The sequence below is a fragment of the Delphinapterus leucas genome, chromosome 7 (assembly GCF_059928025.1).
Source record: "Delphinapterus leucas isolate spDelLeu-1000000601 "Yukka" chromosome 7, BTC_Dleu_Yukka2, whole genome shotgun sequence".
Taxonomy (NCBI): domain Eukaryota; kingdom Metazoa; phylum Chordata; class Mammalia; order Artiodactyla; family Monodontidae; genus Delphinapterus; species Delphinapterus leucas.
The window spans coordinates 64,814,054-64,838,521 of NC_143135.1; the positions used below are offsets into that span (position 1 = coordinate 64,814,054).

General features: G+C 41.3%; 1 protein-coding gene across 1 annotated transcript in view; it reads right to left on the reverse strand.

The window, feature by feature from the left end:
- Window positions 1-521: 521 nt before the first annotated feature.
- The window catches only part of GRM5 (glutamate metabotropic receptor 5), a 165,652-nt gene continuing 141,705 nt past the window's right edge, over window positions 522-24,468 (reverse strand). The window contains exons 12-13 of the mRNA XM_089915868.1: window positions 19,273-19,368; window positions 522-3,303 (exon numbers count right to left, since the gene is read on the reverse strand). Coding sequence (XP_089771994.1) covers window positions 2,415-3,303; window positions 19,273-19,368 — 985 coding nt within the window. The 3' untranslated portion in view covers window positions 522-2,414. The remainder of the gene's footprint in view (window positions 3,304-19,272; window positions 19,369-24,468) is intronic.

Sequence of the window (24,468 nt, forward strand, 5' to 3'; positions counted from 1 at the left end):
AATTTATTCGCATTAAATTTTAATTTCTAACGGATTTTCTCACAAGGTAGTGTACTTTTAAAAGAAATATGTTACTAAAAAATTAGAAAGGAATTTGATCATGGAGAAAGTTTTAAAAATGTTCTTCTATCGGTCAACACAGTGAAACTTGTACTTAAGAATACAATGGAAACCAACGTAAGTGTTTTATGAAACAAAATTTTAAAACTCAGATACAGCATACTTAGAAAGGTTTTGATACTTAAATCAAGACAGTAATCCCCAGGTGAATGCCACCCTTTTGATGAGAATCCAGGGATATTAATACTCAAAATATTTACATTTGTTTTTAAAGTAGAGGCAGACATTGCTTTCAATGAAACCATAAAACTTAGCTAGATTCACTGTTTCAAGAGTCATTATAATATTTGGGATTGAGGGGCTCTGATGATACCATTTTTAAATTGTCATTGGAGGTCTGATTTAAAAAATTTTATATTTTAGTAAATTAATGTTAGCTTTTAATGTTTTCTTTTGGGAGATTTGATTTAATATAATTTAATATAAGAACAGTTATCAGGAAAGTAAAGTGGAGAAGTATATTTATTATAACTTTTAAAAGTGGGGAATGATAAATTACGCTAATGGATATATTTCCATTTCTCAATTCCTTTTTTTAAGTAGATGTGAGATAAAAAATACTTACCAAAATAAGGATATTGAGCTAAAGGAAAAAGGTTTTTATTTATCTTTCTCTCTGCTAAAAATATACTTCTGCCTCATAGCAAATCTTTTTCATAAGGCTATCTTTAGTATAAGGCTGGGTCAACTGAACTTTAAATTTATAGGACACCTCCTCCTTTTATTACTATCCTTATTTAAAAATCAAAAACATTTGGCACCTGAGGATAGCTGTAATGGGAGGAAGAAAGAGATGACAGTGGATGCAGGTCTTGAGCTATGAATTCTACCTGTATGAGCCTATCAAAGCACAGGTATTTCTATTATAACTTTAAATCTCTTTTCTGCAGTTTTTAAAAAGTGACAGTATGAAGTGCACAAAATTATATTAATAATTATTTTAAAAAGGAAAATATTAATAATTGCTTTGCCTCTTTTTGGAATGGCTAAGAAAGATTGTGTGGTTTATATTCGTTAAGGTTCCTCTGTTTTAGTTTTCTGTATTGCTTTGAAAAATCTACATTTGTCATAGTTCATAGCTGCCCTGTTTAAGCAGCCAAGAAAAGTTAAAATCACTGCTCACTGGCATAGCTAAATCTCTGCTACGCCGACTTGACACAGTTTAAAATTTCCAGTGTATTATGATTGTGTTAATTTTTTGAACAGTCCCTCCAATCATGACAATGTCTTCATTGGGTCTATGGACCATTCTTCCAGTGGTGGGACTTGAAAAGAACAGAGGAGCTCTTTGTGCATCAGGTTTTCAAAAGAAAGGAATGAAGAAGCCCAAATGCGTACTTTAAATATTTTAGCTGGCAATGCATTCATAATGAGGAGTGGCCACATTTCATGAAAGAGATAGCCAAGCTGGAGCTCAAGAATTATTATTATTATAAAGAGAATTTCCAGCTACACAACGCACCCCAGTGAGGGAATTACAAAACAGTATTCCAGAAAATATTTTTTGCTACTCCAGTATTGATTGGCAACATGGTGAAATAGTCAAGAAATCTTCCACTGGTTTTCTTAGTTAATGGAGGTGAATTGAAATAACTAGGTGGAATCCAAGATGCAGGCTTTTGGAAGAGGATGTCACAACCAAATTGGAGAGGAAAGTCTGGTAAAAGCCCTACATACATCAGCGCAGCCCTCTTCATACAGTTGTGTGTTGTGTATGGGACACACTCACATCAAGGCCTCAGTAAATACTGGGCCCAAGTACTGCTTTCCAATGTCTTTAAAGGAAAGAAAAAACGAAAAAAAAAAAAAAAAGAGGAAGAGAAAAGTTGACGTTTTGGTCCCAGATTTTGAGTTTGTTAGAAAATGTACATTCATGTTTGGTGAATCAAAGAATCTTCTGGGAAAAGAATTAACGTAAACAAACAAAACATATATTTTTACAGTTGCTTATTAACTATGCCTTTTCCCCTCCGTTACGCTGTTTCACACTCATTGCTTCCCTAGAGCAAAGCACTTAGTATGTAACTGTTTCAACAGACTCCTTGTCAGCCCTCAAAAACAGAAGCAGTGTTTCTTAAAAGCCCATGTTTTCTAAGGCCACTAGAAGAAGATCTGCCAAAAGATTTGTAGTTGGTGTCTTCGTCGGTTGATGTTGAATAGCACTATTAATCTCTTGTTTCCATTACAGGTGTACTTGGCGTCTTCCACCTCGGGTCTTAATCAGGCGACTGTGTCTGTGGGAACACCGGAGGTCTCGGCTCCGTTTGGGAACCCAGCGTGGTTTCCAAAGACATTCACAAGGACGAGGAGCTCTGAGTGTAATCTCTTATGATAAGTGTGTCGTATTTGGGAGACGATGGGATACAGAGGGCCGACTCGGACACTGGCGAGTTGGGAGTGGTACTCCCCGAGTCCACCGAGTCTCTGAAGGGGGACGGCGGGGTGAGAGCCACCAACTCCTCGAGGTCCGGCTTGCCGGCCGCAGCCTCGGGCCCGGCCGCCGGGGGCTCCCGGGCAGCGCCCCCAGACGGCGGGGCCGCGGTCGCGGGCTGCGCGCCGCCGGTGATCTCAATGGCGGGCAGCGGCTGGATCTCGGCGAACGTGGTCATGGTGGTGGGCAGCTGGATCTCTTTGGGGATCAGGTAGGACGAACAGAGCGGGGCGCCCGCGCCGGGGCCGGGAGCGGCGGTGGATAGCATCATGGAGTTGAGCTCGCTGATGTTGGCAGTGAAGCGGGTCACCACGCTGCTGATCTGCTCCATGAGCGAGCCCTGAGACGAGCTGCTGCGCGCCGCGGGCTCCGAGTGCAGCGACGGCAAGTCGTCGTCCGTGCGGCCGGCCGAGCCCGCGCGCTGGCTCAGCGTGCTGATGGGCGACGGCGAGCGCGGGCGCGCGGGCGCGGGGAAGTGCTCCTCGGCCTCCACCACGTCGTACAAAGCCTTGGGGCCGGCGTCCGGGGGCTCGGGCCCGCCTCCGCCCGCGCCTGCGCCGCCCGCGACCGCGCCGCTGCCCGCGCCGCCCGCGCACAGGCCGCGGCTCTCCGTGCTCTTGGGGAAGGGCTTGATGACGGCAGTTTGGTTGGGGTTCTCTTTCTTGTTGATGTGGATGGACAGCCGCTGCCACAGGTGCTGCCCCCGGCTACTCTTCTCGTTCTGCGCCCACGTGACAGATTTTCCATTGGAGCTGCGGAGAGAAGAGAGACAAGAGGTGACTCCGCGAGGCCCCGGACGGGAGGGCTTCCCCGGTGGTGGGCGGCCGTGGGACTCGGACTGGGGAGGGCTTTTCTTGTTTTCTCAGGAAATAGGGCATCAAAGGACACCAGGGAAAGAGATCTTGGACGTGGCTTTTGCTTGCTTGAGTGAAAGGCTGCTTTCTTGTATCTGGTCTTCCGTTCATCATGACCACGGAAGTGTGTCAAAGGGGATATTAGTGTGGATAAAGGGCTGTGTATGGGGATTCTGCAGTAGCTCTGAGACCACTCGTGAGTGCAACAGCTGGTTGGGCTGCAGACCTAGAAGCTAGGGCTTGCAGTATTGTGGTTGTGTGCAGACGTTCCGGTGACAGGGCACGGGCTTCCCGAAGTGGGCAGCCTCTGAAAGGAAACAGAACTAGGACCTCAGCTCAACCCAGTGATCGGAGGGCAGGGAAGGGGTAGGAGTCAGGGGTTACCAGGAAGTAGATAGTGGTTCCAATTCAGTTTTTATTCTGCACGCCCATGGTTGGTGCATTTAACTAGGGATTTCTGTAAGAACTCCTGACTTTGAACATGTTTGTACTTAGTCTGGCATATCTGGTGGAAGATACAGATTCAGTGAACACATACACTAATTTGTAATTAATTAGAACTCTTCTACTTGGTAGAAATTTCCTCACGCATTTATTTTAAGGCCTAAAACTTGAATAACAATTCTGTGAGGGAGCATGCAGTGTTATTGCCTTTGGCACCTAGCTTATAGTTTCGAATTAGGGTCTCGATGAGTGTTGTCTGACTGACATGGTTTCTTAGGACCTTTCTCCCTCTTCTTTTTCCCAAGTAGTCCTTTTTCGTCTCTACTCTGGGAACTGAAATCTGCTCTGGTGAAGAAAGAATCTAATGAGGCTGATGCCTCAGCCTCAGAGCCTGACTGTGCCTTCCTTACCTGGAACCACAAACTATCGAGAGCCTCACCTATGGTCAGGTGATGTGCTCTGACCTTCAGGGATCTTATATGGAGAGATCCTGGTGTGATTTCCCACAAAGGAATACAAGATCTCTGTAACTAGGGGCTCTGCTACATCCAGACAGCTCTGTTCTAGGTGCTGTGACCAAGAGATAGCCTTGGGCAGTCTCTGAACAAAGGCTTTGACCACCCAATTTTATCATCTCAGCTGGTGGCTATTAAACTTAATTGTGCATAGGACTCACCTGGGGTATTTGTCAAATACCCGGGTGAACCCCAGGAGATTCTGATTGTCCAGATTGGGTTCCACGGATCTATGCATTTTACAGGCACTCAGCCCCCTGCTCCCTAAAGTGATTCTGCAGCAGGTGTTTCACAAACTGAGAAGTTCTAACAAGAAGTTATCCTTTCTCCCTGGGTTCCCATTGCTCCCTTGGCCTCCTTGCTGGAGGGCTGACCTGCCTTTATCAGACAAGGGACTGAATTGTGTTTGGAGCCCACCTGCCTTGGGACTGCCAACTGCAACTTCGAGATTCTCTTTTGCTTGAGACGTCCACTCCCTTGATAAGGGACCACTGTTTCTGCAGCTCCTATAACAACACGCTTCCTGCCTCTTTCCCACACTGCTCCCCATGTCTTCATCTGTCCCTTTCCACTTTGTGGTCTTCCTTTCTCTGCTCCTTGCACTGAAATCTCATTCCATTTAATATACCCAGTGTATTGCAACCTGGTGTCCTTCAGAATTCTTGAATGTGAAATATCCTCCACCCTCACCCCTTTTCCTGCAAATAATGAACAAATTATTTCCAGGTTTGGAGGTTGCTGTGCATTCCTAGCACAGCAGAAGGGACCCTGCCAACCTGTTAACTTCCTTCCCAGAGAGTTTCAGGGTTTGTTTTTATGTTTTTGCATTAACCTGACCTGCCACCCTTTATGTTTTCAGTGCATTACTTTTCTTTTTCCCAAGTGTCCACTAACTTCTGGAACATGGCACAGAAGAAATGGGACAGATGATTTATGGGATTTGATTGGGAGGATGGTTGCCAACAACCCCATTTCTCTCCTACTGGCAAGATAAGAAACAGACATGTCCGGAGGGACAATTAGTTTTTCAGGTAGCTGAGGCCACTTTTGACACAAAGCATGGGCTAGAAACTAGAAGTATAACTGGATTCATTCTACCAAGCTCTAGGAAAGTTTTTGCTCCCAGCACAGAGAGGTTTTGACGGAACGTAACTTTAACAGTGACAGTCATTGGAATCACATGTAGCCGGGCTCCCAAACATGAGAGCAGATTGAAAAACCTTTGGGTTTTCAATGTGGGAGAAGGAAACTGTCCTAACCAAGCAATCTGTACAAAGTACTGCCATCTTTCCTGGCCATGTCTTTGCTCACAGTGTCACAGGATCTGTGGCCACTTGGGAGAGAGTGTACCAGACAATCTGAATAACAATGGAAATGGACACAGGACACACCAGAGACATGGAGTCCAAATCTGAGCACTTCATTTCATTTCTTGGGTCATGGAATATTTTTTTCTCCAAAGCAAATGGAGATTCTTAAGAAAAAACTGACCTACAAGAGACGTTAATCTGTTTATCAATAGAATGTAGTTTCTATGAAGACAGGGACCTTATCTACCTTGTTCACTGGCACACAGCGAGATCTTAATGAGCATTTGATGGATGAATAGGATTCTTAAGGCAACAGGGCTGTTGTGTGGTGTATGGAAAGTGCAATGGACGAAGGATCCTAAAATCTGTATTCTAATTCTGGATCTGCCATTCTAGATGTTTGGAAAATAATAATCTCCTTAAGCCTCAGGAAAAAAAGCAGATAGTATATCATTTGGTGAAGATTGCTGTGAGGAGATGAAATGAGACAATGAAAGTGAAAGGTTCCGGTAAGGAGGAGGTATCGAAGATGTTATTTTTTGCATTCTGTGTGAATACTAAGTTTCAAGAAACAAAAATAATATAGTACAGTCGGCCCTCTGCGGTTTCGCATCGGCGGATGCAACTCAAAGCAGTCAGGTCTAATGTTGGTTGAATCTGCGGATGCGAAACCTGAGGATACTGAGGACCGACTGTATTCATTGAGGACCGTTTAGGTAAGGGATTTGAGCAGCTTGGCCTTTGGTATCTGCTGGGGCTCCTGGAATTAATACCCAGGGGATACGAAGGGCCGACTGTACCCAAGGCTGTTTTGAGCTCTGGTTGAGGAACAGAGAATTCAGTGCAAAGTAAGTATTTATGGTAAGGCCATAACATACTTCTGGTTGTTCCTTCTTACCCTGACCGATTGTACCCAGCTTTGGAGTTACAGGGGTTTTTTTCTGAGGCGTGTCTTTTCTCACCCTATGCTGTCACCTTGGGTGATCACCTCTCCTCCACTAAATTTAACATTATTCCACTTCCAAAGTTTACTTCTTCCTGATCTTTCATTGAGCTGCCTCCTCTGCCTTTTCCTTCTTTTTTACCTAAGTACTTCCTCTCTTTTTTTTTTTTTTTCTTTTTTGACTTTTCCTTAATTGCTTTTTCTTGAAGGAAGCTTTCCTGACCCCGCTCCTGACTGGGTTAGATTCCCATTGTCCCTGCCATAGGCACTGAATAACTCTTTGTTGTATGTCCATCTCATCTGCTGGATGGAGTGTTTTGAAGGCAGAGACAGAAGGTTCTTCATTTCCTGTTATATCCACAATACCCAGTGCATTGCCTGCTTAGTAATATTTTTTGGCTAATACTTGAGTGGATAAATGCATTCCATTTTTAAAAATTCATACTAATTACTTTTGTTAGAATTAAGTTTTAAAAATCATTCAATATTAATGAAATTCTTTTGTCTTGAGGATCCATCTACTTCTTATATAACTCTGTAATCATTAGTACTCAGTGTGTACTGAAAAGGTTGTATGAAAAGGTATTTCAGAAACTAAGTACAACAAGACAGATCTTGATATCTATCATGAAAATCACAAAGGAAGTGTTGATTTCTTTTTTGTAGTTCGTATATATCTGTTTTAGTGAAACTTCTCAGTGATGACAGTTTGTTGAGGCAGTTACCAGTAGGGGACCCAGAATGTGGCTCCAAGATCTGGCCATGACTGATGTTGGGCAAGTCACTTAATACCTTTGAACCTCTTTGCTTATTGGTAAAAAATAGAAATGAACCACCCTTTCTGACCTCACGTGATTTCTGGGAGGAACCAAAACAGTAATATACATTAGGGTGTTTTATAAAGCATAGCACCTCTGCAAGGGGTTATCGCCATCAAACTTTCCATTCAGTGGAGGTAAAATGTTGTTTATTAGTATTTAGGCTGATAATTTTTTTTTTTTTTAAACATCAGGATTATACATTTGTCCTAGGGCCTGAGGTAAGAAAAAGGAACAAACTTTTCCTTACCTGTCTACAGCACTTCACCTTCCCCAGCTAATATTTTGGGCATTAGAAAAGGAGGAAGAGGAAAGAAGATTGGAGGGAGAGACAGAACCAATGGTCTGCTACATCTGGGAAGGAGGACAAACTGGCCAAACAAAAGAGAAGAAAACAACACAGAAACCTTGGTCTTTGCAGGCACCAATCAGCCCTTTTGCCATATATAATTCTATGTAGTCTAGTGTTCTCATTTTTATGATGATTTGCTCTTTATTTCTGGAAAAACAAAAACAACAAAATTCAGCCTTTCAGTAAGAAAGCGGGTTATTAGAGGGTTAGGCTTTTTTGTTTGTTTGCTTTTTGTTTAGATTTTGGGTTTGCCAAAATGACACCTTCTACCTTTATTCTCAGAAGTTTGTTCTCCCTCTTCTCTTCCATGTGGGACACTTAACTAACTTATTCATTTCAAGCAGGCTCCAAATGTCAGCTCAATGACCTCTCCCAATTTCTCTACTCATCCCCAAAACCTGCAGGCATTAGAGCATACTGCCATGGCGCACCATCGTTAGGAAGCAAATGTTAGTAAAGAGAGAGTTTGACTGTCAAAAAACTCTAGGGATTTAGAATTTTTGTGTTCATGTTAAATGGCTGTTGAATGATCTGTGTGATTTTTTTCCCTCAGTACTCGTTTAGGGTTTTATTAATGGCATATAAGCAATTAAGATTCTCAGAATATTTCACTGAATTAAAAAAAAAAACTAGGCCCTTATCCTCCTTTTATTACATTACATTGTTTATTAATACTTTCCTAAGTTGCATAGTTTCAGGGCATAAGAAAAATCAAATGTATCCTCTGAAAATCAAAAAATTATTTTTATGAAAAAATTATCTTCATTACTAAACCTCTCTCTTTTTTGTGATTTTGAGTTAAGGGGTAGCCAGAAGAGAGGTACAGTAAGGTTATGAGCTTCCTAATACAAAAATGTATTTAAAAAATACAAAAACCTTGTAACATCATTAGCAAATATGTCTTTGGAATGACATCAGACAGTATTAGGTCAATAAAATAATTTTATGAAGTAAGGAATATTATAAGCAGAAAATTTGCAATTGCAGTTCCATTTTCTGCACATTTTCTTAAACTTTTATTTTCAATTTTTAAAATTTTTTTAACATCTTTATTGGAGTATAATTGTTTCACAGGGGTGTGTTAGTTTCTGCTTTATCTTAAACTTTTATAAATCAGTCTATTTTGCTTTCAGTAATTTGTTTTGAACTACAAAATATGGAAATATGGTTTTAAAAAATACTGAGGAATCTGATGTTGTTTACATTCAGACATTCTAAATTCGGTGGGAGAATTTCTTTCTGAGCCTTGCCTAAAACCTGACATCTTGATTTTGACAATTACACTGAAAAACACACCGTAATATATAAGAAAATGGCAGAATCATCTATATAAATTTACCCAGTTATAGCATAAATGGATGTAAATAGCTATTCTGCTGTCAAAAACAATTTAAATGGCCAGGATGATGTATGCATTAGAGATGCCCATATAGAGAAAAACACTTGGGTAAATGGAAATGAAGTCAAGGACTAAATTACCTGATAGAGGCATAATAATCAAAGCAATACCACCTGTTTTCATAGTGCTTTATAAAGCACTTTTAGGAACGCTGATTATCAGAGGTTGATAGGATCAAAGTGTTTATCCTCCTTCCAAAAATGAGAACACCGAGACTCAGAATAGGTGATTTACCCAGGGTTACACAGAAAATGACAAAGGGGGGACTAATACCATGTCATGATTTTCAATTCCATTTTCCATGACAGTACACTGTCCATATTTGTTTTTTGAAGTGAGCTCTCCTTATTCCATGGCAGAGAGCCTCAGATGTTACCTGTGATGGTATGTGTGTTTAAGTAGATAAGTTAGTAGTAATTTGATTTATATTCTCTCTTACTCACCCTGTATTGCTTTACTTCTTTTTTTTTTTTTTTTTTCCTTTTTGCGGTACGTGGGCCTCTCACTGTTCTGGCCTCTCCCACTGCGGAGCACAGGCTCCGGACGCGCAGGCCCAGCGGGCATGGCTTACGGACCCAGCCGCTCCGCGGCATGTGGGATCTTCCCGGACCGGGGCACGAACCCGTGTCCCCTGCATCGGCAGGCGGACTCCCAACCACTGCGCCACCAGGGAAGCCCTGCTTTACTTCTTAATCTTGACACTGCAATATATTTTGCAGTCTCAAGAAAACACCCTGCATCTCCCTTTGGTTGCTAACTCAAATAGCACAGGTTGATTGAGCACCTATATTTGTCAAGGATGATGACTGGATGCCTTGATGATGAAGGCCCTTGAAGCTTACAGCCATATACATTAATATTATAAGGCAGTTTCAGCCTTTTTTTTTCATGTTGTGATTCAACAGAAGACAGTTGTCCTGTGTATAGCACACTTATTTTCTCTCTGACTTATTTTGGAATACCAGTAAATGAGAGTGGTGTAATTTCAGGGATAATCTTAACTCTGCACTATTTTGAAAATTTTGGTATTTCATCTAATATTGGTAGTAAGTGATCTGTGGTACCTTTGCCAATGATTTTGATTCATTGGTGCTTTTTGGTATTGCGGCTGAGAGTTACTGATGTAAGAGACTTCCCTCAAAGAGGGTGTAATTGATTTCAAGAGAACATACTTACAGAAGAAGGCTAACAATATGAATTACAGTATTCTGATAGAGGTTGTTTTCCTTTTACCTAGGACCTTGAAATGAGGAAGCAGATGGCCAGGAGGAAGGATGCTAAACATGAGGTGAGTGAGGGATGGTGGAGCATGGGAACAAGCAGTCAGTTCATTGAGCTCTTAGAGGGGACGGATCACAAGGGATTCAGACCTTCACAAGAAGAAATCATTTCTAGTGGGAGGGGGTTGGCCAGGGAATGTTGCCTGCCTACAGGAGGCAGGTTGCACCTAGGCCTTGAATGATTAGTAGGTTATGGCAAAATCCAAAAAGAGAGTGCTAAGCATTGCTCTCCAGGAAGGATAGCAGTGACAGAAGTCCAGGAATCCACAAAGAATTTTCCAGGAAATAACCAGTAGTCCAGTGTGACTGTGTAGGTATAGAGTAAGAAGTTAAGGCATCAGAAGGTAGAGTTTAGACTTTTTTGTCTGCTGTAAAAATTCTTCCTGGCCACCCATGACCTACAAGAGTCTTCTTTCTTCTATTGGATTGGCCAAAAAGTTCGTTCAGGTTTTCCGAAACATCGCACAGGAAAACCCGGACGAACTTTTTGGCCAACCCAATACTTTCTTTTGCTATTTTAATAACTCATTAGTAATCAGCCTTGGACTTCTTATTAGTGTCTGGCATAAATGGGTGGTCTAATATGTTAGACCAGAAAGATGCTCTGATTATTAGATGCATATGTCATCTACATGCTTGATCAATCAATAAATGAATATATCAAGAAGTACCCATCACTTTGTTATTCTTCAACTGTAAGAATTCTCTGTTGTTATTTAATATTTTAAGGATTTGATCATCTTTCTCGAGCTCAACAAAAACAGTTGAACTCAGGAACCATATATGCCGTAATCTTCTTTAAACCTTCACTACAGCTTCATCCATTGACCTTATTCCTTGTCTGGCCCCAGTCCTGGTCCTACTTCAGGAAGACGTTCAAGCCTAATTAATATTTAAGTTAATTAGTCCTTCAGGCAATGAGGAACCAAGAAGATTTGACACAAGCAATAGTGGTACCCAGAGTAGATTTAAGAGCTTGTTTTAATAGTGCAGGGATACAGTGTAAGATGCTAACAGTTGTGGCCAAAATGAGGATGGAAAGGAACATACTGATATGAAAACCATTGTGAAAAAAAGGCATTTGTCCTTGCGCTTTGGGTTTTTCTTGTTGGTATTAGAGGAATTCAGAGAAAGGGTTGCTCACGGGGGAAAGAAGTTTCAGGGAAGGATTTGCAAATAAAGTGGAGCTTACCGAGGTCTTAAAGCCTGGGGAATGTTAAAATAACATGGATAAACAAGATCCAGTTAATATACATCTCGCATATACGGCAAAGAAACTAATTCCATGTGTTTAACCCTGTGAAACCCTTCTAACAACCCCGTGGTGGACTTTCACCTCCCTTTTAAGTAGCTGGAGCGGGAGTAGTGGCTGCATGCTTCTAAGATAATTCCCTCAGAGGACATCTCTTAGTAGGCATTTAGTCCCTAATAAAATCCTAGCGGGAGGAGAACCATTCAGCCCTATTTTAACTTACCTTTGGTCTAACAGCAGCGGAGGCCTTTTCAGAATGTTCCATGGCCAATCAGGGTGGGTTATTAAAGTGCCTGATGGTCTAGGATTGCTGCTACTTCCCCCAAGTTCTTATAAAGAGGAAGCATCTAACGAAGGGCATGCAGGAGCGTGTGCCAAGCAGAGGCAGTTTGCTGGATCATCACAGAGTTTTCTTTCTCAAATTAAGCTATTTCTTTCGATCCATAATTCAGTAAGCCAGACTCAGAACTAAACTCCTCATACTGAGATATAAGTTCTAGGTTTAGTTGAGGTGCTTCAACTAAGATTAGAAGATTTTCTTTTCCAAAACAGGAAATGATTTTTTTTCCCCAGCCATCACTATAATGCCCAGATTGCAAGTGAGTAAAGAAAGAACAAAAGAAGACACAGCTGGGCTTCCCTGGTGGCGCAGTGGTTGAGAATCTGCCTGCCAATGCAGGGAACACGGGTTCGAGCCCTGGTCTGGGAAGATCCCACATGCCGCGGAGCAACTGGGCCCGTGAGCCACAACTACTGAGCCTGCGCGTCTGGAGCCTGTGCTTCGCAACGAGAGGCCGCGATAGTGAGAGGCCCGCGCACTGCAATGAAGAGTGGCCCCCGCTTGCCACAACTAGAGAAAGCCCTCGCACAGAAACGAAGACGCAACACAGCCAAAAAAAATAAAAATATGCATAAATTTAAGAAAAAAAAAGAAGACACAGCTGTTTCGTGCCTGTGGGCTGAAGCTTCCAGGAAGAATCCAGCTTGATTTAAACCTTGAATAAAACATGGGATTGGGATTGATGGCAAAGGAGATTCTTGGAATGATAGTAACTCCCGTTTGAATAGAACTTTCTACTCCGCAAGGTGTTTTCATCTGTATTATTATATTTGACTTTCACAACAGCTGTTTGACATAGCACTTCTAATGACGTATTTATAGGTATGTTCCTGCACAAAACTTGGAACACTCCAAGGGCAGCAACTACATGCATCTCCTGTGTTTAATATGGTACCTGATGCAGAGTAGGTGGGCTGGGAGTGTCAAGCAAATGAGGTAAATTCTTTCACCTTGAGTGCTTGGTATAGGCAGGTATTATTAACCTGTATTATAGATGCAAAAACTGAGGTTTATGGAACTTAACTAAGTTGTCTAACTCAAAAGGCAGAACAGTGCCTCAAATATGACCCTAAATCCAGATCACTGCCGCCACGCAATATTGTCTCTGTGCTGAGGGCCAAGATACACACTGAACCAAAGGGCTGACAAGACATACCTTTGTGGAGCAGCAAGGGAAATGCCAACACCCAAGTTTGTGTCCATAAAATGACCTGATAATAAATTCCAAAGTTCTGTGTCAACATTCACCTGAACATTGCAGAAATGACTCCTGAGGGACTGTAGGATAAGAGAATGTCCCCGGAATTCTACAGTGGTTACTGAAAAAATGATTTCTGTTTAGACAAAATATTCCTTTTGACCTTAGTTAAAGCACCTCAGCTAATGCATGTAACTTAAATCTGATGTATGAAGAGTACTCTGGATTCGAGGCTTGAATCCTGGTTGGACATCTACCACTAACATGTTTATTACGTATACAAAGCTCCTCATTTAAGAAAGCAATTTTTTGGATTATTTTTGCTTATTGCATAAAATGGGCCATGCCACAGGTGTGAGGCACTAAGTCAATTCCAGTTCCGTTCCCTTTGGGTTGCTTCACGTGCCTCATGATGTATCTTTTCATTCCTTTCCTCCCTCCCTCCTTCCTTCCTCCCTTCCTTCCTTGTATTATGGTAAGGACACTTAAAATGAGACCTACCCTCTTAAATTTTTTAGTGTACATTACAGTATTATCACTTCACACCTGTTAGGATAACTATTAATCAAAAAAACTCACAAAGGATAACAAGTGTTGGTGAGGATGTGGAGAAATTGGAACCCTTGTGCAAAATGCAAAATGTTGCAACATCTGTGGAAAACAGTATGGAAGTTCCTTAAAAAATTGAAAACAGACTGCCACCTGATCCAGCAATCCCACTGCTGGGTATATATCCAAAAAATTGAAATCAGGATCTCAAAAGAGGTATTAGCACCCCCATGTTCATTGCTATATTATTCATAGTAGCCTAACAACCTAAATGTCCATTGGTGGATAAATGGATAAAGAAAATGTGTCGCTTCTGAAGAGACATTTTTCCAAAGAAGACATACAGATGGCCATCGGGTACATGGAAAGGTGCTCAACATCACTAATCATCAGGGAAATGCGCATCCAAACCCCAATGAGATATCACGTCAGACCTGTTAGAATGGCTCTTATCAAAAAGAGAAGAAATAACAAGCGTTTGCAAGGATGTGGAGAAAAGGGGACCCTTGCACACTTTGGTGGGAATATAAATTGGTGCAGCCACTGTGGAAGACAGTTTGGAGGTTCCTCAAAAAGTTAAAAATCACACTGCCATGTGAACCCAGCAATTCCAACGCTGGGTATTTATCCAAAGAAATGAAATCAATATCTTGAAAAGATATCTGTACCCTAATGTTTGTTGCAGCATTATTTACAATAGCCAAGATACGGAAGCAACCTGAGTCCATTGATGGACAAATGGATAAAGAAAATGTGCATAAAGAAAATATTATTCAGCCTTGAAATAGAAGGAAATCCTGCCATTTGTGACAACGTGAATGAAACTTGAGGGCATTATATTAAGTTAAATAAGGCAGATAAAGACAAATACTGTGTGATCTCATATATGCCATGGAAAGGAAAAATACCTTGCTTATAATGTTCTTGTGAGAACTTAATGTATAACATTTGTGAAGGGACTACCCCAGTATCTGATGTATAGTAATTACAGTAATGGAAGCAATTGTTATTATTAGTCTTACTCGTTTTAGAACATCTCTAAATATAAGTTATAACATTAATTTGAAGTTGACTTTGGGGAGGAGTGAAGAGAAGACTACTGCAGCCATCCTAGCCTATGGCTCAGCACCCAGCTGGCCTCTGCTGTGCTGCAAAGGCAGCCTCTTTCTCTTCCGTGGACTCTGAATTTTTATCATTATACAGTGTCCTTCTTTATCTTTCTTTATGGCCTTTGTTTTAAGGTCTATTTTGTCTGATACGAGTGTTGGGACCCTGCTTTTTTGTCATTTCTGTTTGCATGAAATGTCTTTTTTCCATCCCTTTGCTTTCAATCTGTGTGTGTCCTTTGCCCTGAAGTGGGTCTCTTGTAGGTAGCATATTGTAGGCTCTTGTATTTTTATCCGATCTGCCACTCTGTCTTTAGATTGAGCATTTTATGGACTCTGAATTGTATATAACTGTGTGCCTAGCTGTTTCTGAACACTCGATTCAGGTTTGTTTTATTATTATTTAGTTTCTATTACTCTTAATTCTATTTGCACTGGCATTGGTTATTGTTTATGATATTAAATGAGGAGTTAATATGATAAATAATTGTTCTGTGGGAGAGGGGTTCCATATTGCACTGCAGTGATCTGTTTTTCTGACTCTGTTTCCCGATAGACAATTGATTTTCAAGGGCATTAGTCTTGACTTGGTCATCCATTTATCTCCAGAGTCTTGGCAGTGCTTGGCTTATAGTAGGTGCTTAGTAAATGATCATTACATGGAGGAAGAAATAATTGAAGGAATAAGAGGCAAAAAAATCCTAACACAGATATCACATTTTGGGGTTACTTTCAAATCTGAGTTCCTTACTCATTTAATAATGACTATTATTACATTGCTGTTACTAGATTCCCTAAGGTGTTATTGAACAGTTATACCCACTAAAATTAGATGCTGCATCTACTAGGTGAAAATCAGTTACTCAACTGACTAGGGGTTGATCTTTCACATAATTGATATCATGATGTAGCAACAGTAAAAATAACTCCCTACCACCCTCCTTCCTTCAGGCACTGAATGGGGGCTTTAGATCTGTATCATTTGATTAAGCGGGCCCTTTCTCAAAGAGAGACTGGGAGACTCAATATCTCTGCGTCTCCTTCATGGGGTGTAACATAAGCACATCACAATGCAGATGCCAGGGAGCACTGAGGTGGAATCCCCCTGCTGAGACAGGCAATAGTAACATTCATTGTTGAGGATTTAGCCAATCCCGAGAGCAGACCATCTCCGTATGAACTCCCACGTAACAGTGCTTAGAGAATTTCTGGTTCTTAGAGCACCTCCCTGTTTAGGACTCTCTTTCACTTCTCCTGCAATCAGGAAGACTGCTCTGAAACACACTTAGACTGTCCACCGTGAAAATATGAAAAGGTGACAAGTTATGCTATAGTCAGGCAGAAAGAAAAAGAATGTTCACATAAAGGGAAAACGGGGACATAGTATTTCAGGAAGCTAGAGTGTTATGGATACATACAGTGTTCCTTTCCCTTTCCAAGTGGGGGGTCGATGGGGGAGATGTGAGGGGGTGTCTCTAAGGCCCTGCCAGTGTTGCAGATAAGGTCATGCTGTTGTGCTATGACTGCACGCCTTGTAAAACTCCTTCTCTCCTGCCGGCAACGTGGCTCTGCAAGAACCTCCCCAGGCATGACTTCATAGGGTCCGGTCCATTCTATAGTGTCATCATAGAAAACATAGGCAAATGAGATGCCGGGCGACACTCCTGGTTTTCTGTGGTTGTTGGAGCTTTCCTCGGCCCCTCCCTGGGACTGGTGGTTTGGTAACGGCTGCAGAATCAGCCCAGATGTTTGCAGAGTAAATAGGATGCTTGACTGTGACTCTGGGAAGCAACTGGGGGGCGGAGTGGGAATGGATAAGAAAGAGGGCCTTATCAGCTGGTACTAAAAGTATCTATGAAAGTCTCATACAGTTATTCTTTTTCCAGCCCTCCGTTCTATTCCAGAGCAAGCAAATTGGGATTAACTACTCTAACCCCTTATTTAGAAATAGTATACATTGCAGTTGTCTCCTCTCTGATATCTTAATATCTTTCTCTTAATATTCATTTTAAACTTATCTCTTTTGGATAAATATTTTGTGTGTGTATTCATATAAACAAATAGGACTCCTCCCATATATGCTTTCTCTCTGTCAGTTTTTACTTGATGTTAAAGAAATGGAAAGAAAAAGTAGGAAGGGAAGATCATTTGTTTCTACTTAACTATGCTTATCTGTGAGGCTGAGGTGTTTGCTCCATCAGAACTCTCTCAACTACAGCATACACTGTTTCCCTCTGCCTAGCAGGACATATCTATACTGATATATTATACTATAAGCCTTGCCATTACCTTGGCTATATTCAAACAAATGCTGAATTACGGTATCTTACTGTTGTAGGGAAATTTAGACCATTACAGTGTAGACACATTGAGTGGCTACCTTTGTAGATCTGGACCTGACCCAAGGAAGCTGGGGTCCCCTTGCTGTCTCCTGTCTCCCTCCTCCCCGCCCCCACCGCCCCCATTCTCAAACAAGACAGCCTTGAGCAAATCTAATCGCTAGGCTGATCAGACCTGAGTTCCAAGCACTGACTAAACTCTCTCAAGAATACCGCATGACGGAATTGAGACCTTATGTTTGCCATGAATAGCTTCATCTCCTACACAAGTGGATTATTTCAGAATATCGGTTTATGGACTGACTAAATCTGAATGACTTTGGAAACTTGTTACACTACAGATTCCTAGGTTGTGCTGACCAAGACTTTGCCTTAGGATGTTTGACAGGCAGCCAAGTTTGCTACGTTTGGGAACTCCAGTCCGAGACAGTGCCTCAAATTACAAGTCACTTTGGACAGAGCCCCTGCGCTCATTTGATGCAGTCATTTTCACCATGTCCTGTCGACTCTGATGCTGTCTGAATGATTTTCAAGTAGAGGAATTGTGCCACTTAGTCATATCTGAATAGAAGGAAACTAGGAGCCCCAGTAGCAGTCTGTTGAGTTACCCGCCACAAAATGATCCACTGAGGTTTATCTTCCAGACACACTGAGATCCAAAGAAAGCTGTATAAAGGGATTGTGGGCATAAGACTATCAGATACACCAGTGTGCACACATATGTGCCTGCACGTGTACACGTGCTCTCACTGCCTTGTTTCTGGGAGCTGTGAACGAAGTCAGCCAAGCTCTTGGCCAGGGCTGCTGTGAATGATGGCTCAGGCTGTACACTGCACAGTTCAGGGCATCATTTTCACAGACTGTGATGTGAACGGCCCCCAGAAGTTGTGCAGTGTCCTTGTAGAAAGTTAGACATTATTTTGAAAACCAGAAGGCACCCACTACTGCGGAATCGAACAACGTTTGGAGGTGAAAGTTCACGGGATTAGATTCTCTTCTTGCTCTGCAGCGGGATCTCAAGCTCTGCTCTCAGCACATGGGCACACATATGTACACACTGTATCTTCTGCACTTCCCCTTTCCTTTAATCCAGGCTGATTTGCGAGAGCTTCCCTCCCACACTTCAGTACCACTGATGGATTGGGAAAAGCCACAACAAATTAGGGGTGGGGAGTTAGTTCATGGGGGACAATTTCCCAACTCAGGGCTCCTCCAGCCTTCTTTATCTCCAGAGCCCTTTTCTTGAAACCCAGTGCCATGCAATAAAGCACGTTTATTTCATGCAAACAAAGCTTAGTCGATGCTTATAGTTCCAGCTTCCCCAGTTTCCTGGGCACAGCTTGGTTGGGAGGGCCTGGTATGACGGAACATGCACAGCGCAGCGACAGGGTGTGTTCACCACCAAACACAGAGAAGGAAGGGAGCTGCAAAGCTACGGTAGCTAGAGGAGGACTAGCTTTCCTGATTTCAGTTCACGAAAAGCCTCTGGCCTCTACAGTTCACTTGTTTGGCCTGGCATTTGCCCTTGGCTGTGAGATGACATTGCATTCAAAGTAAGTCAGATGAATTCCCAGGCTTGTGGGATTAGGGCTGGAGTCTCCCCTCTATTGCAGTCCTTCCCTCAAAACCAGTCCTAGGCTTTTGCATTTGTTTTTGTTAAGCAATTGGATCGTCCTGAAATGTGTATTTCCTCCAATCTCTTCCACTTTGCAAACTCCACAGAAGCATGTAACCAGTAATTTAAAACCCACAGGGACACTGACTGTGAGCTAAGGCTTCAGACATGCAAAGCGCACAACCCTGGGGAACAGCAGCGTCCGGGACAGGAGGCTCCCATCACTTCACACGAGGGTGGCGTGGGTTTTTGCAAATCAAACGCACGTAGAAACCCAGTGGTGGCCCAGGTTGGACACACTGCACGGGAGGCACGGTGGAGTGAGGACCCAGACCAGGGAGCCACCTGTTCCTGTAGCTTGCGTACATTTAGTTCACACCACCTCAGGCCACTCACACTTTGCTTACCTGCTCATTGTTGCTCTCCCACCATTCCCCATACTCCCTTTGGGGGTGAAACACTCTATTTCCGACTTGTGCTGGGCCAGTCTCCTGTCTTTGTACCTGGTGAGCACGAACAGGGACAGGAGCAAACAGAGAGATGTGATTGTGTGCTTCCCTGGCCGGGCTGAGGAAGAGCTGGGGCTGCAGAGGGTGGCCCCTCGCCCGAACAGGGCTCCTGCTTTCACTGCGGTGGCTGACCTGTGATGCTATAGATGGTTGTGATGGTATATCGATAACACTGGGGGGTAATTTTGTTACTCCTTGGTTGAGCCACATGTGATCTACCCTTTTACATTGCCTATTGATCATATTTAATAGTCAGTGGTAAAAAGGATGTAATTCATAGCCTCTAAGAAAAAGATGAATATCAGTACATTAGAATTTAGTGTTTACCATATGCCAGACCTGGTGCTGGAATTTGACCCAAATGTAGTCCTGGCAACAACTTGTGGCAGAGCCTCTGCTATTATTGTATCCATTTTACTGAAGCAGAAACCTAAGGTTATAAGGATTAAGTAGATTGATCAAGGATTTTGGACACAGGAATCTAAGTTCAGAACCTACACTTTTAGCCATTATAATGTGTTTGCCTTCTAGTTTAAAAAGTTATTCTTATCATTAATGAACCTTCAGTGAGTGGTACTGTGTCTGAGCATGATACTAGAGACTGGAGATGCCAAAAGAGAAAAGAGACGTTCCTTGGATGTGAGAGGTTTACGTAACCATTAAGCTGAAGTGTGACAGTCAGTATTGGGCTGCTTGCATTGTGGTGAGTGGCTTAAACAGCTTTTATATCAGACTTAGCAATTCACCACACCTGGAAGGTACTAGAAATTTCATCTAAAATAAGTTAAGAGATTTCCAACATTTGTCTGCTACATGGTGCATCAAGATGAACCCTTATACTTGTATGACAGTTTTCAGAGCCAACATGCTTTCACAGAAATAATCTCTCTTTTTAATTCATCAGTTTAAGCCTGTGGGGTAATTAAAGAGGCATCGTTATCCCCATTTGCTGAATGAGGAAACTGAGACTTACTTAACTGACTTGACCAAAATCACAAGGCTAGTGAGTAGAGAGTAATAGTCAGTAGAGCTTGCAAGCGTCCAAGGCTCTTAAGGTTTATTATCTTTATTACATTTTCCCTTCTAAATCTGGAGCCTGATCTGGTGCCACTTCATCCACGTTCCTGTTATTCAGCAGGCAGTGATAAAGTGACTATCAGAAGGCCTGTTTACTCTTGATATAGTCACTTTTTAAAAAAGTTTTCTTTTTCTGCTGTCTCAAAATTCATGTTAAATAAAACAAAAGGCAACAAAATTAAAATCATTATTTGTCCCGGGGTAAAGGGCTTGCTCATAACGTTTTTCTCTTCTTAGATGTGAAAAGTATTTAGTATTTGAGTGAAAGTGAAATGGCTCGTTAAATCAAGCAAAATGGATTACCTTCTTCAGTAAACATTAGTTGAGCATCTATTAAATTCTAGGCAATGGGCTTTGTCCTAGGGATAGAGAGATAAATAATCTTCAGGTCCTACCTCATAGAGCTCACAGTCTCATGGGAGAAGGAAGGGGAGAAGACAGTATGTACACAGTAACTTTAGGTCTAAGCCATAAAGAAGAGAGGAAAAGAACTTAAAAGACTTTCTTTGAGAAGGTAAAGCATTGGACCAAACCAGATTGAGCAGCTTTTATTTCACCAAAGAAAACACCTTGGAAGAGGATCCCTTCTGAAGTACCAATCATCGAAGGACATTCCACATTTCAATAGAAAATATTTTGTGTTTATTTGTGAATTGGGTTGCATAGCCAGAATGCTGCTCTAGAGCTTAAATTAAAAGAATATTAATAGAATAATAGAAGTATTCATGGTTCCTTACAAAGGGTTCCTTAAAAGTATTTTTGAATATCTTCTGTTAGGCTAATTTCCAGTTAATTTAAATTTTTTCATAGCTAATTTAGGACATCTACACTGTTCATGCCCCAAAGCTCTTCTTTCTGTCTCTATCTATGTCGCTCTGTCTCTCTCTCTCTCATGTACACACACACACATATGCACACACTCTGCCAGGTGCCCCTGCTTATGAAACATCTTATTCTCTCATAACCCACTCTCTTTTGGTAAAAGATTTTACAAAACAAAATAAAAAATACAAATCCCAACTTATTCCAATAAAGCAAGAGATACATTAGACTTATTTAGAAGTTTCAAATAGTTCTTGTATCCAAGGTGAAAATGTCATTTACAGATTGGGAAGCTTATCTTTGCTTTGGGATGGGACACTTCTTCCTGTCTATAACTATAATTACAGCTTAACTATGTTTACCAGATACTTAAATAAACCACATTTTCATTCATTCACTTATTCATTATTCCATTCACCATAATGTACTGTTTAAAGTAGCTAATAATGCTTTTATAATCTCTGCTGCAGGTGTAGAATTCTTTGCATTTGGGCTTATTGCAGAACTATAGAACTGTCAATTAAAGTAGTTAAAGCTTTTCAGAGTTTATAGCTAATAAAATATCAGTGAAAATTACTTCTCTTATATAATAAATTCATATATCTTTTAGGCACTTACTAAAGCAGAGATATACACACAGTTACGCACACATGTCCACACTTACTTTTGAGGTACTGTTTTACGTGCTTTACAAATATTAACTCAGTTTTCAAATAAAATGCTTTGTGATTATATTCAAGGTCATAATAGAAATAATAATGATGACAGAATATTGAATGTTCCAGGTTCTTTTTGGTATATTATCTTCAATTCTTAAAACTACCCTACAAAGTAGGTGCTATTTTCCTTACTCCAAAGAGGCAGGCCTTGAGGATCAGGGTCCGTAAGCCCAAGCTTACAAGGTTTATGAATGGGGAACCCAGTATTAGAAAATGACTCCAAAGCTCATCTTATTTCCATTCATCTTCCATATAAGTAACAATGTCAGTAATTTTAGAAACAAAACTATGAAGACTTATTATTTACCTTTTCTCTTCTAGGCCCCATTTTGCGAATAAGTAGTAGAGTTAATAAGGATGGCTAGTGGAGGAGCTAGTGTAGGACTTTACATTGTGTTCCCTCATTTGGGTTCCTATAGATGCAATACATATGTTTAATTTACAGCATTCAAACCATTTACTGAATACCCCATGTGCAAGGCACTGTGATAAGGAGCACGTGGGTAACTCTATGCCATTGATAAGTTCATAGCCTGGAGTGGGAGGATGAAATGTAAGCAGATAATTTTCAAACAACGTGAGAAGTCTTATTATAGAAACGGATGCAAGGAGGACTCCTAACCCATACTAGAACGGCAGGAAAAACTTCAGTGAGATATGATCCCAGGGTAAATCTTGAAAGATGAGTAGGAATGCAGTATGAAAAGATGGGTACGCAGGCAGAAGAAAAATCAAGAGCAAACAGCATGGTGTACACGGGGAAACAGTGCTTGGTGTTTTTTACTGTAACCTAGGGTAAATAACACAAGGTAAAATGCACGGTGTGGATGGAGAGGCTAAGAAAAAAATGTGGTCAGAGTTGACATTTAGATAAAATACTATGGACTTGAGGGAATGGAACTAGAGATAGAGCGACTCATTCTATTGTAATAGTTCATGTGAGAGATGTTGAGATAATTCCTTGGGGTAGTGATAATAGGAGGAAAATGAGAGAACAGTTTCAAAAATACTTAGGAGGTAGAATGAGTAGGATTATCGATGAGTTTAAGAGAGAAGTGTAGAATGCTACCTCGGTTACTGCCTTGGGTGGTGCACTTAACTAAGTTAAGAAAATATAGGAGAAGGAGTATATTTGGAGGAAGAAATAAAAAGCTTCATTTTGGAATATTGGGTTTGAGATGCTGGTGGGACATACAATTGGACAAATTCAGTAGGCACATGGGTTTAAGAATCCAGAAGTTAGGGGACTATTATGTACTTGGGAGACATTAGCATACAGATGACTGCAAATACCGCGAGAATGGTTGAAAGTGCCCACAGAGAGCAGGTAAACTATGGGGTGGTGGAGGGCAGGGTTACAGACTTGCTCATTCTACCTGTTCAGAAACTCCTCTAACACTGTTAGTGGAAGCATTCCCTCTAAATGTTTTCTGAGTACCTGCTATACGCTAAATACTGAATTCAGGGTTCTTCAGTCTGCTGTTTTTTTCCCTTTACAGTCTCCAGACTTGTAGATCTGTGCTCAATATAGCTTTGACACTTTGGTTTCTGGGCCATAATCTTAGCGTGAAAATCTGTCACAATAGGTTTAAGAGATTTAAGAATGATTTGTTCTGAAATTAGCTTTAGTTGCTGTCTATGAAGATTTTTTTTTTTTGATTCCTTTTGTACCTCCTTTGTCCAGGAAGCTCTAGTTCCTCTTTACTCACTTCTACAAGAGCCCATGTTCATCTGGCGAATTTAAAAGATATGGGGGTAATCGCTCAGGATTGGATAGTAAATGTAATTTCTCCATAATGATTTGAATAAAAAATTCCATTTCTTTACTCCCTTTCCCCTGTCTCTCCCAATATCTACTAGACACTGGATTACTGAAATTTCTATATAGGCTACGTGGTCCAGAATGGATAAATGAGTCCAGAGTGAGGTGAAAGACCAGAATAAAATGAATAAATTCAAAGAAGAATGTGTATATTAGGTGAAAGAGCAGGTATTGTGGGGATGATGCCTGAAGCTAGAAGGAAAAGAGAGAGTTTGATATTAGACATAAGGATTCCTTATGGGAGGGAGATTCAGGTAATATGTTTACCAGAGGTAGGATGGCTAAAATGATAATTCTAATTGCGTTAGAATTTAATCATTACAATTGAGAAATGAGCCCATGGTGATGGTTTCCTCTTTATATAGGCACTAAAGTAACCCAGAACGATAGCAGAGCTTGGGGTGGACAGAAATTCTTTACCCAGAAGTTGGTAGTGAATAGTAATTTTAAAGAAAGTTGAAAGATAGAGGGATAACTAGATGTCAAGAGCCTCAGTGGGATAACTAGATGTCAAGAGCCTCAATGAAGGCGGTTTTTCACTTTTACATTTCTGTATGACATGTGGAATATGTCTGGAAGTAGCATGGAGTTGCTGACCCCCAGCTCTGTGCGCTGAGGAATATGTGATGTGGAAGGATAAGTAGCCTACGAAAG